This window comes from Rhea americana, unplaced genomic scaffold (assembly GCF_003343005.1).
Source record: "Rhea americana isolate MKP2758 unplaced genomic scaffold, rheAme1 scaffold_197, whole genome shotgun sequence".
NCBI lineage: Eukaryota > Metazoa > Chordata > Aves > Rheiformes > Rheidae > Rhea > Rhea americana.
Window position 1 is genome coordinate 357,830 of NW_028186116.1, and position 10,331 is coordinate 368,160.

The following is a 10,331-nucleotide window of genomic DNA, read 5'->3' on the forward strand; positions in this document are numbered from 1 at the left end:
GTCCCGGCCCCACCGCCCGCTTACTTCATGAACCAGTTGGGGTCCCCGTGATAGTGGCCGTCGTTCTTGGTCACCGCCAGGCTCCCCAGGGCCACCAGCGTCCTCTGCACCGCCGCCATGTCCTTGGCTGCCGGAGGACGGGGAGCGTGAGCGGGGCCCCGCAGCCCCCCGCAGCCCGCCCCGCGCCCGGGACRCCCCGCGCACCTTCGAAGAGGTCCACGGTCTGGAACATGTCCGTCTTGACCACGCCGTAGTCCTCGGCGGCCTTGAGGAACTGGGCGATCTGCTCCATCTGCTTGAAGACCATGGTCGGGGGGGAGTCGGGCACCTTGACGGGCTTGGCGCCGTCGGGGTAGAGGCTGTTCACGAGCTGGCTCAGCACCTGCCGGCGGCGGAGAGGCCGGGCTCAGCGGGGCCGCCGGGCGCCGCGGGCTGCGCGGGCGCCCGGCCCCAGCACTTACGATGCCGTTCTTCAGCCAGACCTGGAAGCCCAGGCGGCCCCGCTCGGGGCGGCCCACCGAGGCGCCGCACTGCGCCACGATCCACTCCACCAGCCGGTCCTCCAGCTCCTCGTCGTACTTCTTCTCGATCTTGGACTGCACGTCCCGGCTCATGCCGTACGCTGGGCCCTTGTTCGCCATGGCTGCGGCGCGGGACACCTGGCAGCGGCAAGCGGCCCGGCGGGCTGGGCGCCGCGCGGATGCCACCCCGCGCCTCCTCCTCCTCCTCCTCCTCTTCCTCCCCCCAGCCCAGCAGCGCGGTGCCTCGGCCCCGTCGTCTGGGCGCGGGCGCGCGGGGCTGCTGCCCCGTCCGCCCCTGCCCGCTCAGCCCCTGGCCGAGCCCTGTGCCCGCCCGGGGCTCCCCGGGTGCGTCCAGCTCGGCTGCTCCCGGACAGCCGCCGAGACCCGGTGCAGCTCAGCACGCCGCACGCTGCTGCCTGCCGGGCCCCGCGAGCGCCCGGCAGGGAAGGCGCCGGCTCCGGGTGCGGCAGCCCACCCGATGCCGGGCAGCCGGGGCCGCTCCGCGAGCCCTGAGCGAGTCAGGGGCCGGCGGTGCACAGCCCGTCCGCCAGCAGCCCCCCTCAGCCCGGCGAGCACCCCCCGGCCCCCGGGGCGGCACGGCCCCTCCCGGCTCCGGTGCCCTGCTCCCAGCCGAGCCCCAGCACGGCCCCTTGGCTGCAGCGGGAGCCTGGACCCGGCCTGGAGGGAGCCTGGGACGGGGGGGGGGGCTCAGCACTGCGATGCTGGTCCTGAGGGCTTGGGGCTCAGCACCCCCATCCTGTGGTGCAGCACCCCTGTCCTAGGGYGCAGCATCCTCGTGCCGGAGTGCGGCACCCCCGTCCTGGAGCGTAGCACCCGATCCTGGGGCAGCAGCACCCCCATCCCCAGGCAGCAGCATCCTTCTGCCACGGTGCAGCACCCCTGCCCAGGGCGGCAGCACCCCATGCCGGGGCAGCAGCACCCCCATCCCCAGGCAGCAGCATCCCTCTGCCAGGGCGCAGGACCCCTGCCCAGGGCGGCACACCCCATGCTTGGGCGGCTGCATCCCTCTGCCAGGGCGCAGGACCCCCATCCCCAGGCTGCAGCACCCCCGTCCCGGGGCAGGGCCCCGCCGCCCCCCCGCAGCAGGACTCACGGGCGGCTGTCGCGGAGCGAGGGGCGATGCTGGGCRCGGGAGCCGGCGCACTGCACACTTACGAGGGCGGCCCCGCGCTAAAAGGCCGGCGCGGCGCGGYGGGCCGTGATGTCAGCGCGGCCCGCGGGCCGGCCCCCCCAGCCCTCCCTCGCAGCCCCGCCGCTCCGGCCCAGGCACCATATTTGGGGAAAGACTCCGAAAGCCGGTGACCAAGGCCGCTGCCGGGAGCATTCCCCGCGTGCCTCCGCGCCAGCGGTTCGGGGGGCAGGGGCCGGCCAGCGGCTCTGATGAAGGGGCTCCTTTTATAGGCAGGCGCTCGCAGGGCGGCCGGCAGCCACCGAGGTTTTCTGCCCTGACTTCACGGCTGGTTTCGCCGTGCGCTCATCGCCGGCGCGGCCAAGCCCCGGTGCCGACGGCGCGGCCAAGGCTTGGGCGAGGGCAACCACCGTGCGGGGCTTGGCTGGAGCCAGCCCGGGGGGCAACRGGGGCACGGCCCCGTCCCTGACCTCGGCCCCCCACGAGCTGGGGGCACACGGCGAGGCACAGCCCTGGCCCGCGTGCCAGGACATGGGGGCATCCCCCTTGCCAASCTTGCTGCCACCTCGCAGCGGGGAGATGAGCCCACGGGACCGCGCGTGGCACTGCCACCTCGCCGGGGCAGCCCCCCACGGCTGCCTCCAGCCCCTCCGGCCTCTTTAATCCAGCAAACTCGTCATCAAACGGAGCGCGGAGAGGAGGCGAGCACGGCTGACACCCAGTGGTGGCTGGCCCGGYGGGGGGGAGAGATGCCCCGGTGCTTCCCCGGGTGCTCGCGGGATGCAGCAGCCTCGGATAAAGTGCAGACAGACACTTTAATGCATGTCACTTCCCGGGAGAACCCGTCATAGAAAACACATGGCAGCTTTGTTCAGGGGACTGGTAAAAAAAAAAAAAAAAAAGAAAACCCCAGTTGAAAATATCGCTAAGATATCGAAAGAGAAGACACTCCGGCTTCTCCCGCAGCCTCCGCAGGAGGGCGGCTCTGCCGGCTGTCCGCCTGCCCGCCCGCCGGCTCTGAGCTGCCAGCCGGGGTGCGCGGGGCAGCCCCTCGCAGGAGGCATCCGCAGTCCCCTGCCAGGGCGAGCAGCAGCTGCGAAGGAGCCCGACGCGCGCCTCGCGCCCACCTCTCCAAAAACACTACTTAGGCACTGAAGAGAGCCCCGCACCCGCGCGCACGCGGGGCCCGGCCCCTGCCCGGCCGGGAGCCCTGCGCCGGGCACGCTGCCCTGCAGCGAGGCACGGCGCCAGCCCCGGTGCCACCTCCCCCCCGGGGAAAGGCCACAGCAGCGCAGACACGCAGCACCACCACCTTCTCCAGCACCACGGACGGACAGACGTCCTGGCGGTGGGGAGGGGGACGGAGCGGCCGGCAGGAGCCCCGGCACAAGCATCCCTCCCCACGGGAGGTGGCCCCGCGGCGCGGCCGGTGCCGCAGCACGCCCAGAGCCGCTCCTGTTGGCCACGGCGGCTGCAGTCCCCTGCGTGGGCAGGGGCCCGGGGCAGCCTAGAAGACATAGATCTTGTCCCGCTGGACACAGTCCAAGTCATCGTCCAGCGTCAGCAGCACCTGCAGGGAGACGCGGGGTCAGAAGGCCCCTGGGCAGGGCGGCGGGGCGGGAAGCGGGAGCGGAGGGCTGCCGGCACCTACCAGGAAGGAGCCGAACATGGCGATGGAGGAGAGGAAGTGCCAGATATCGTGGTCRTCAAAGAAGTCGAGCAGGATGCAGTCGCGGTTGTGCTCCCGCGACTCGGCTGGCGTTTTCTGCCCGGGGCAGGCACGGCGGTCACCGTGCTGGCCCCACAGCCCCCTCCGTGCCGCACTACCCTCCTGCCCCCTTACCTGCCAGGTGCTGAGTCCCTGGAAGAAGAAGAAGAGAGCGAAGCCCCAGACCACGGAGGTGCTGATAATGCAGAGCAGGGGGATGAGCTTGATGCGTTCGCCACTGCGCAGCTGGAGGAGAGACGAAGGTCAACGCACCTGCAGGCACCCCCAGGCTTGCACCCCTCCTGAACGGCCCCACAGTGCCCATCACCACCCCGCCCTCCCGCTCGGGGCTGGGGAGGCTTCGCCCGCACCTTCATGATGATGTAGAAGGCGAAGTAGAGGAGGAGGTTGCAGATGCCGATGGCCAGCAGGTAGGAAGCGAAGTCGTTGGGGTGCACAATGAGGCCGTAGGCAGCGCTGGGGAGGCAGGGAGAGGCAGCGGGGTCAGCTTGGGCCAGGGCAGCCCCCCTGCTCACCATGCTCCTGCGCCCCCCCATCCCCTGGGACACACAACCGGCCCTCCACAAGGGCTGCTCTCCCGGGTATCAGGGCTGCTGCAGCTACAGGGGGGCGTCTGCCACGCACGGCTCACAGCTGTCGTGAGCTGGGTGCTCTCAGCCCAGCCCTGTCCTGGCTTCAGGGCCCACAGGGAAGGGCTGAGAGGAGCAGGGCAGGGGCAGCAGCAGGGAGCGGGGAGGTCTGGGCTCAGAGGAGGCGGTGCTGGGTGCCACTTCCCAAGCTGGCCTCGCGTGCTGCCCCCTCCACACTTACAGTGACCAGTTGATGATGTTGCCCATGACCAAGAGCACCATTCGATCCTGCAAAGGGAGACGAGAGCGTGAGGGGGGCGAGTCTCGCGTGGGCAGTCTGCCAGTGAAGCAGGGTCTCGGCAGAGCYCCTCTCCTGGGCTGGTGCCACAGAACCGGCTGCGGACAAGCCCAGGGGCAGTGAGCCCCAAGCCAGGCCTGGGCTGGCCAGGGGTCCTCGGCAGAGCGCCAGCCACCGCAGAGCAAAGGTCCTTATCCTCTGCCAGGCGCAATCACTCACCACATACATGGGCCCGCTGCACTGCCGGACGCAGTCCGTGTACAGCACGTGCACAATCCTGCGCAGGATGCCCGAGTCTGCGGGGAGAGGCAGGGAGGCAGAGCTGGCGGGGCGCTGGGCAGGGTCCCTGCACCACGCAGAGGAGCGAGGGCAGGGCTCAGCCCCCCGTCCCTGCCCATCCACCCTGGCAGCAGCCCGCCCCGCGTGGCCCCTGCCCTCACCCAGCTTCCAGCGCCCCATGTAGTAGAGCTGGGTGCTAAGCAGCAGGGTAGCTGTGATGTGGATGACGGAGAAGACGATCCAGAAGGCCATGTTGCCCTTGCCAAAGACCTGGAGGACATTGGGCTGAGCCAGGCACGGCCCCGGTGCAGCACACGCAGAGGCGGTGGCTTACAGCAGCCTGGGCAAGCGGCCACCRACGCCAGCCCATCAGCACAGCCGCACTCACCACACCAACAACGGAGAAGAAGATGACGATGGCCAAGCAGGCGTAGGCGCTGTAGGCGCTGGCATTGATGTCCGGATGGCGCTTCTGGTAGAGCTTCAGCATGCAGAGCCCGGCGATCATGTACATGAAGGAGGTGTCTGCGGGAGCGGGCCTGCTGAGCGGGGCTGGCGGCGCAGCCGAGGCACAAGCAGCCAGGGGAGCCGGGGCGGCACTTACCAAACTGAAAGTTGGTGTAGTTGGGGCAGACGTGATAGCAGGCGCTGAGCAGCCCCTCCATCATGAGGGCAGTGCCCATGGCGTAGAAGAGCCCGAAGTGCTTGGGGATGCCGCACTCCTGCAGGGCGGCAGAGGGGAAGAGGCAGCCGGGGTGGACGTTGCCAGGTGCGGAGCTCTCCTCGGGGAAGCGGAGCCCCGCAGCAGCGCRTCCCTTACCAGGGCGTGCGTGTCATTGCGCATGAGCGCCCGGTTGTAGTTGATCTCCCGCTGCAGGATGATGAGCAGGAAGAGCAAGCCCAGCAGGATGTAGCCCAGGTTGCTGAGGATGTTGTTGAAGGCGCTGGCAGGAGGCAGTGGGGTCCATCAATGACACGGGGCAGATGCGCACCCGCACCCTGCCTCGGCCCTTCCTCCCTCCCTGGGGTGCCCCATCTCCGTCCCGGGCATGGAGGGGAGCCTCAGCCCTGCACGCTGCCCCGGCTGTGCCTACCTGAGGTTCCCCAGCGGGTGGGCGCACAGGAAGTTGTAGTAGCAGATGTCCTGGTTGCCAGTGACGTTCACCACCTGCACTCAGGGGCACAGCAAGGGCAGGAGGTGGCAGGGCCCCACCACGGCCTCACAGTGGGGCGCAGCCACCCTAGGGAACGCACACAACAAGGCACATTCCCAGGGCAGCGACTGGAGAGGGGCTCAGGGCCTCGCTTACCGTCTGGTAGGTGATGACGAGCTGGATGACAGGGAGTGCGTAGAAGACAGCGATGGTGGCGATGTTCCTGGGAGAGGCAGGGTAGTGTCAGCCGTGCTCCCGCACGCCTGGCCGCAGCATCGGGGGAGCAGCACATGCGCTGACGGGACACTGGCCCGTGCCCTCCCGCTCACGCGTGTCCCCTCCTCACCAGAAGTAGATCTGGTATTTCTTCCGCAGGACCCGCTTGTCCTTTCGCGCCAGGTCGGCCACGTAGAGGTATTGCTGGGGAAAAAAAAACAGACAGACGGGGTTGGAAGGGGCCAGCCCTGACCCACAGGGCCAGCTCGGCCCTGCCAGCGCATCTTGGGCCGGCACAGGCAACCCAGGCTCTGTGCAAGCTTTCCCTGGGCACCCATCGAACAGCTCTGCCCCACGACGGAGGCGCGTCTCCCCACTGCACTCCCCGGGGCAGCCTCCCCCCGCCCAGCCCTACCAGAAACGCACCTTGGTGCGGATGACGTTCTTGTCGTAGTCGATGTCAGCCAGCGTGTCGTAGTCATCCTCCTCCACGGAGCTGAGCGAGTCCAGGCGGGGCCGGCTGGCCACATTCTCCAGCGACCGGTCTCCTGGGGCCGTGCGGGAAGACGTCAGCGGCGCCAGGGGCTGATGCACCCCGCTGGCCCGAGCCCTCCCCGCTGCCCGCTCCCACCCCAGAGGCCAGTCCGTGTTTGGTCGTGCCTGCAGACCTCAGCCACCCTCAGTCATGCCAGCGCCTCCCTTCCAACTCGGAGCGCAGACAGGCTGCAGCTCAGTGCAGATGGACGCCGCTCACGTGCCTGGGAATGGCAYGGGGCACTGGCCGCTGCGCACTGGACTGCACCACCTGCTGCTTCCCAGGCACTGGCTTTGCTCCGCGGGTCTCGAATGCGCTGAGGGGAAGCCCTAGGCCACCCGCGGTTGGCCTGGCGCATTGCGCTCACGTTCCCTTGCGTGCTGAAGGAGAGGCTGCTAGCTTTGCCCCACGGGGGCAAGGCCCGTCTCCTTGCTCTGGGGCGGGGACAGGCCAGGGGCTCTCACTGCCCTCGCACCTGGCACAGGCAAAGGCAGCACAGCTGCTAAGGGCACGTCTGGGTCTGCGCCCCTAGGAGCAAAGCCTGGGGCAGGGCAGATTGCATTGGAGCCCTCCCTGCGCAGTACCAACATCTACCCATAGCAATGCACAGCTGCCTCATCGGGGTGCCACGAGTGCGTCGCTTGAACTGGTCCTGCCCTTCAAAGGGAAGCGAGACTTACTGGAGCAGGACAGGCCCAGAGCTCTGCTCTCGGGCACCTCGGGAGCTTCCCCGGCACATCTCTGCCCCGCCAGCTGGCGAGACCCTATTCCAGACCCTGCTATGGGCCTGCAAGGTGGGGCAGGGCTGGCAAAGGGGAGCCTCTTCCCAGGTGGGGGCAAGGGGCAGAGCAGAGTCCTTATGGCAGTGTCGCTCCGGCACAGCATCATCGGGGAGCCCAGAGCTGCCCGGACACCGGGCTCTGTGTGGCCGTGCCACCCCATGCCCCACGGACTCACCCGTGTATCCRTAGGAAACTTCTGTGGAGCCCATGCTGTCTGTGATGCCCTCGGTGCTGGCGCTGGAGCCGTTCTCTGCAGGGACAGTCAGACGGCGGTTGTTGCCACGTGCCTGCTCCCCCAGCGGGCGGGGATGGACGAGAGCGCACACCACACTCACCGAAGGAGCCGTAACCATAGCCGTTGTAGGGGGTATGCCCCAGGAAGGAGTCGGGGATGCTCCGGCTGTGCCCTGCAAGACAGGAGGGGACCCTCGGCCTCATCAGCTGATGGCAGCTGCCCACGTGCCCAGTCTCCAGGGCAGGCACGGGGAGCAGTGCCTCAGCCCCAGCAGCGGTACGTGCAAGCTGCGCTGCGGAGACACGTGAGGCACGGACACAGGAAGGAGCGTGCACCAAGGAGACAGYAAATGCTCATGCTTACCCAGTAAAGATTCTGGGAGGAGAGTCCCRGAGAGGATCGCAAGGAGAGAGAAGGACAGGGACTTGGTCAGATACCCCTGCCCCAGCCCCACATCAGCCTCTGAGGGGCGAAGCCCAAATGCCAGGACACTCCTGTCCTTCCTGCCCRGTATCCCGTGAGAAAGGGCCTTCCACGGTGGTGAGGGCTGGCCCATCTCCACCATGCTGGGAGCATGCCGAGCTGAGTGGGACATGCTGCGCTGCTGGTGTCTCTGCCAGGGCAGCAGGCTGGTGAGGAGTGCTCTGCCCACGGAACTGCCCCCAGGCATTGGGGTGCATTTGCAGGATGCCAGAGGACAAGCGGGGCTCAGGGCAGCAACAGGGAAAATCCTGCCTAACAGAGAGCTTACCATGGGGCTAGAGAGGGCAAAATAACCCGCAAATCCCCCTAAGGGACCGTCCCCCAGACACGCCTCCGTGCCCTCGGCAGCCCCCCGCTGGAAGCAGCCCCTCYAGCCCCTCACCTGTGTCCAGGCTGGGCGAGTCCATGGCCGCCAGGAGCCCCTTCCTCCTCTGCTGCTGGCTGCCAAAGGAAGCACGCGTGAGCAGCGAGCTGCGCAGCGGCCGCGGCGCGGGGAGCACGGGGGTCCGGGCAGTGCAGGCTCCGGCACTGCCCCGCACCACGCGGAGGGCGCAGGGACTGTGCTGCCGGGCAGGCGCCGCTGCGAGCACAGCAGGGAGGGAGCAGCGCCCGCGGCTCAGCCCGGCGGGGACGGGGTGGCCAGTCCCACAGCGGGCTGCCGGAGCCGCCCCCCCAGTCCYGCAGCAGGGAGCAACGCACGGGAGCTCACCAGCAGCTCTCCCAGCAGGCGATGAGCAGCGTGACGATGTAGAAGGAGAGGAAGATGCCCAGGCAGAAGAGCACGCTGCTCACGTAGGCCTCCGCTGCGGAGAGAGCCGGAACAAGCCCTCAGGGTGAGCGGCAGCCCGGGGATAAGGTCTCGAGGCTCCCCAGCCGGGGCAGCCCCTTGAGCCATCTCCCACTCAGGCTTACAGGTTATGGCAGGTGACACCACCACCTCCAGCGTCTTCTGCCGGTTGCCTTGATCCATTGGCTCATCTGGAAGAACCAAAGGACAGCGATCACTCTACTGGCTCAGGGGAGCTTGCTGCACTGGAGGAGTCCTCACTCGCTCCTGGTGCGGGCTGGGTTCCTCACCCCAACSCCATGGAAGAGGGGCTGCTTGTGGGCACGCGCTTCCCCTGACCTCACACCCCCAAAATGGTGCCCTGAGGGTACCTTTGGAGAAGGGGTAGTAGGGCAGGGCCCCGCCGCACGCCTCGTCCTCGGTTTTCACCACCACCACCACGTAGAAGCTGTTGCTGGGAAAATCCTTCTTCTGYGGCACCCGTCCCAGGGGGCAAAAGAGGAGGGTCAGCAGAGCAGAGCCCGGGGTCCCCCATGCCGCCCTGCGCAGCCAGGTCACACGCAGGCCCTTGGGCTCCCTGCGKGGCTGGGGAGCGCCTCGGACCGGCACAGCCCAAGCCACGGGGCCAGCGGGCTGCCAGCCAGCCCCAATGCACTGCTGCAACACAGCGCTCAGCCCCGCGGCGACAACATCTGCAAGCTCTGCTAATCGGTGTCACCCAACAGCAGCTGCTGGCGCAAGCCCCACCTGCACCGTGATGGCTGCCTTCTTCGTCATGGTCTGGTACATCCCGATGAAGGCCACGTTGTTGTCCAAGTCGTAGACAGGGCACTGCGGGGAGCGGAGGGAAGGGACCTGTCAGCCCCAGCGAGCATCACAGGATGCACATGCTGGCCGAGGCCAGCACAACCTAACGACCCAGACGTACCAGGATGTCCTGGATGGAGATGACAGAGCAGGGAAAGGCCATGGCTGAGGTCACCTTCACAATCACCGAGTCCACTCCCTCGGGAAACTGGTATTTGAAGTACTGGGAGAAGGAAGGGCACATTACTACCACAGCGATCGCGCTCTCCTTCCCGAGCAGCCCTGAGCATGCACTGCCTCCCCGGCTCACGCCAGTCCCCCGGCAAGCGGTCCCCGGCCTGGCCGTGACACCACGGGTCGTCCCGCCCCGGCTGCCAGCCCCTCACCTGTGGCTGGGCTGCGGTGGCGTTGAAGCTGAACCGATCATCCGTTCTGCAGCGAGGAAAGGATCRGTGCTAGCGAGGGGGACGCTCCTGGCGCCCTCCGTGCCCCGCTCCCTGGGCAAGGAGCGGGGCACGCCTCCCGGGGCAGGACGGTGGCGAGCAGGAGAAGCAGGGACTCAAGGGACGGCGCGCCGCGGCATTGCTGCCCCTCACCGCAGCACGAAGTTCTCCACGCGGGTGACCCGCAGCTGGTAGGAGGTGTTCTTCGGGGACAGCGTGGACACGTCCACGTAGAAGTGCTGCGTCTCCTGCTCCATCTTGGTCTGGGGCTGGCAGAGCGTGCGGCTCACGTCCTGGTACCGGTACTTGCGCTGGTACCTGTGGGGGCGAGCAGAGCGCCCCG

The 10,331-nt window shown here is 68.2% G+C and overlaps 2 protein-coding genes across 2 annotated transcripts; both read right to left on the reverse strand.

Annotated features, from left to right (window-relative positions):
- Positions 1-25: 25 nt before the first annotated feature.
- TAGLN (transgelin) lies at positions 26-1,742 on the reverse strand. The gene is given in 5 exon segments (XM_085303104.1): positions 26-55; positions 57-127; positions 205-382; positions 462-659; positions 1,636-1,742. Coding segments are annotated over 4 exon segments (459 nt in total). The 5' UTR covers positions 642-659; positions 1,636-1,742.
- A 725-nt stretch (positions 1,743-2,467) lies between these two features.
- SIDT2 (SID1 transmembrane family member 2) lies at positions 2,468-10,323 on the reverse strand. The gene is made up of 25 exons (XM_085303101.1): positions 10,142-10,323; positions 9,932-9,977; positions 9,667-9,768; positions 9,486-9,569; positions 9,110-9,209; positions 8,864-8,929; positions 8,661-8,754; positions 8,334-8,392; positions 7,832-7,843; positions 7,569-7,640; positions 7,409-7,483; positions 6,343-6,464; positions 6,047-6,120; positions 5,857-5,923; positions 5,641-5,714; positions 5,367-5,490; positions 5,151-5,268; positions 4,935-5,071; positions 4,708-4,816; positions 4,487-4,563; positions 4,211-4,257; positions 3,751-3,856; positions 3,515-3,625; positions 3,323-3,436; positions 2,468-3,241 (listed from the first exon to the last, which is right to left on the reverse strand). The coding sequence occupies exons 1-25, from the start codon at positions 10,243-10,245 to the stop codon at positions 3,179-3,181; spliced, it is 2,157 nt and encodes a 718-aa protein (XP_085159227.1). The 5' UTR covers positions 10,246-10,323; the 3' UTR covers positions 2,468-3,178.
- Between the last annotated feature and the right edge of the window lie 8 nt (positions 10,324-10,331).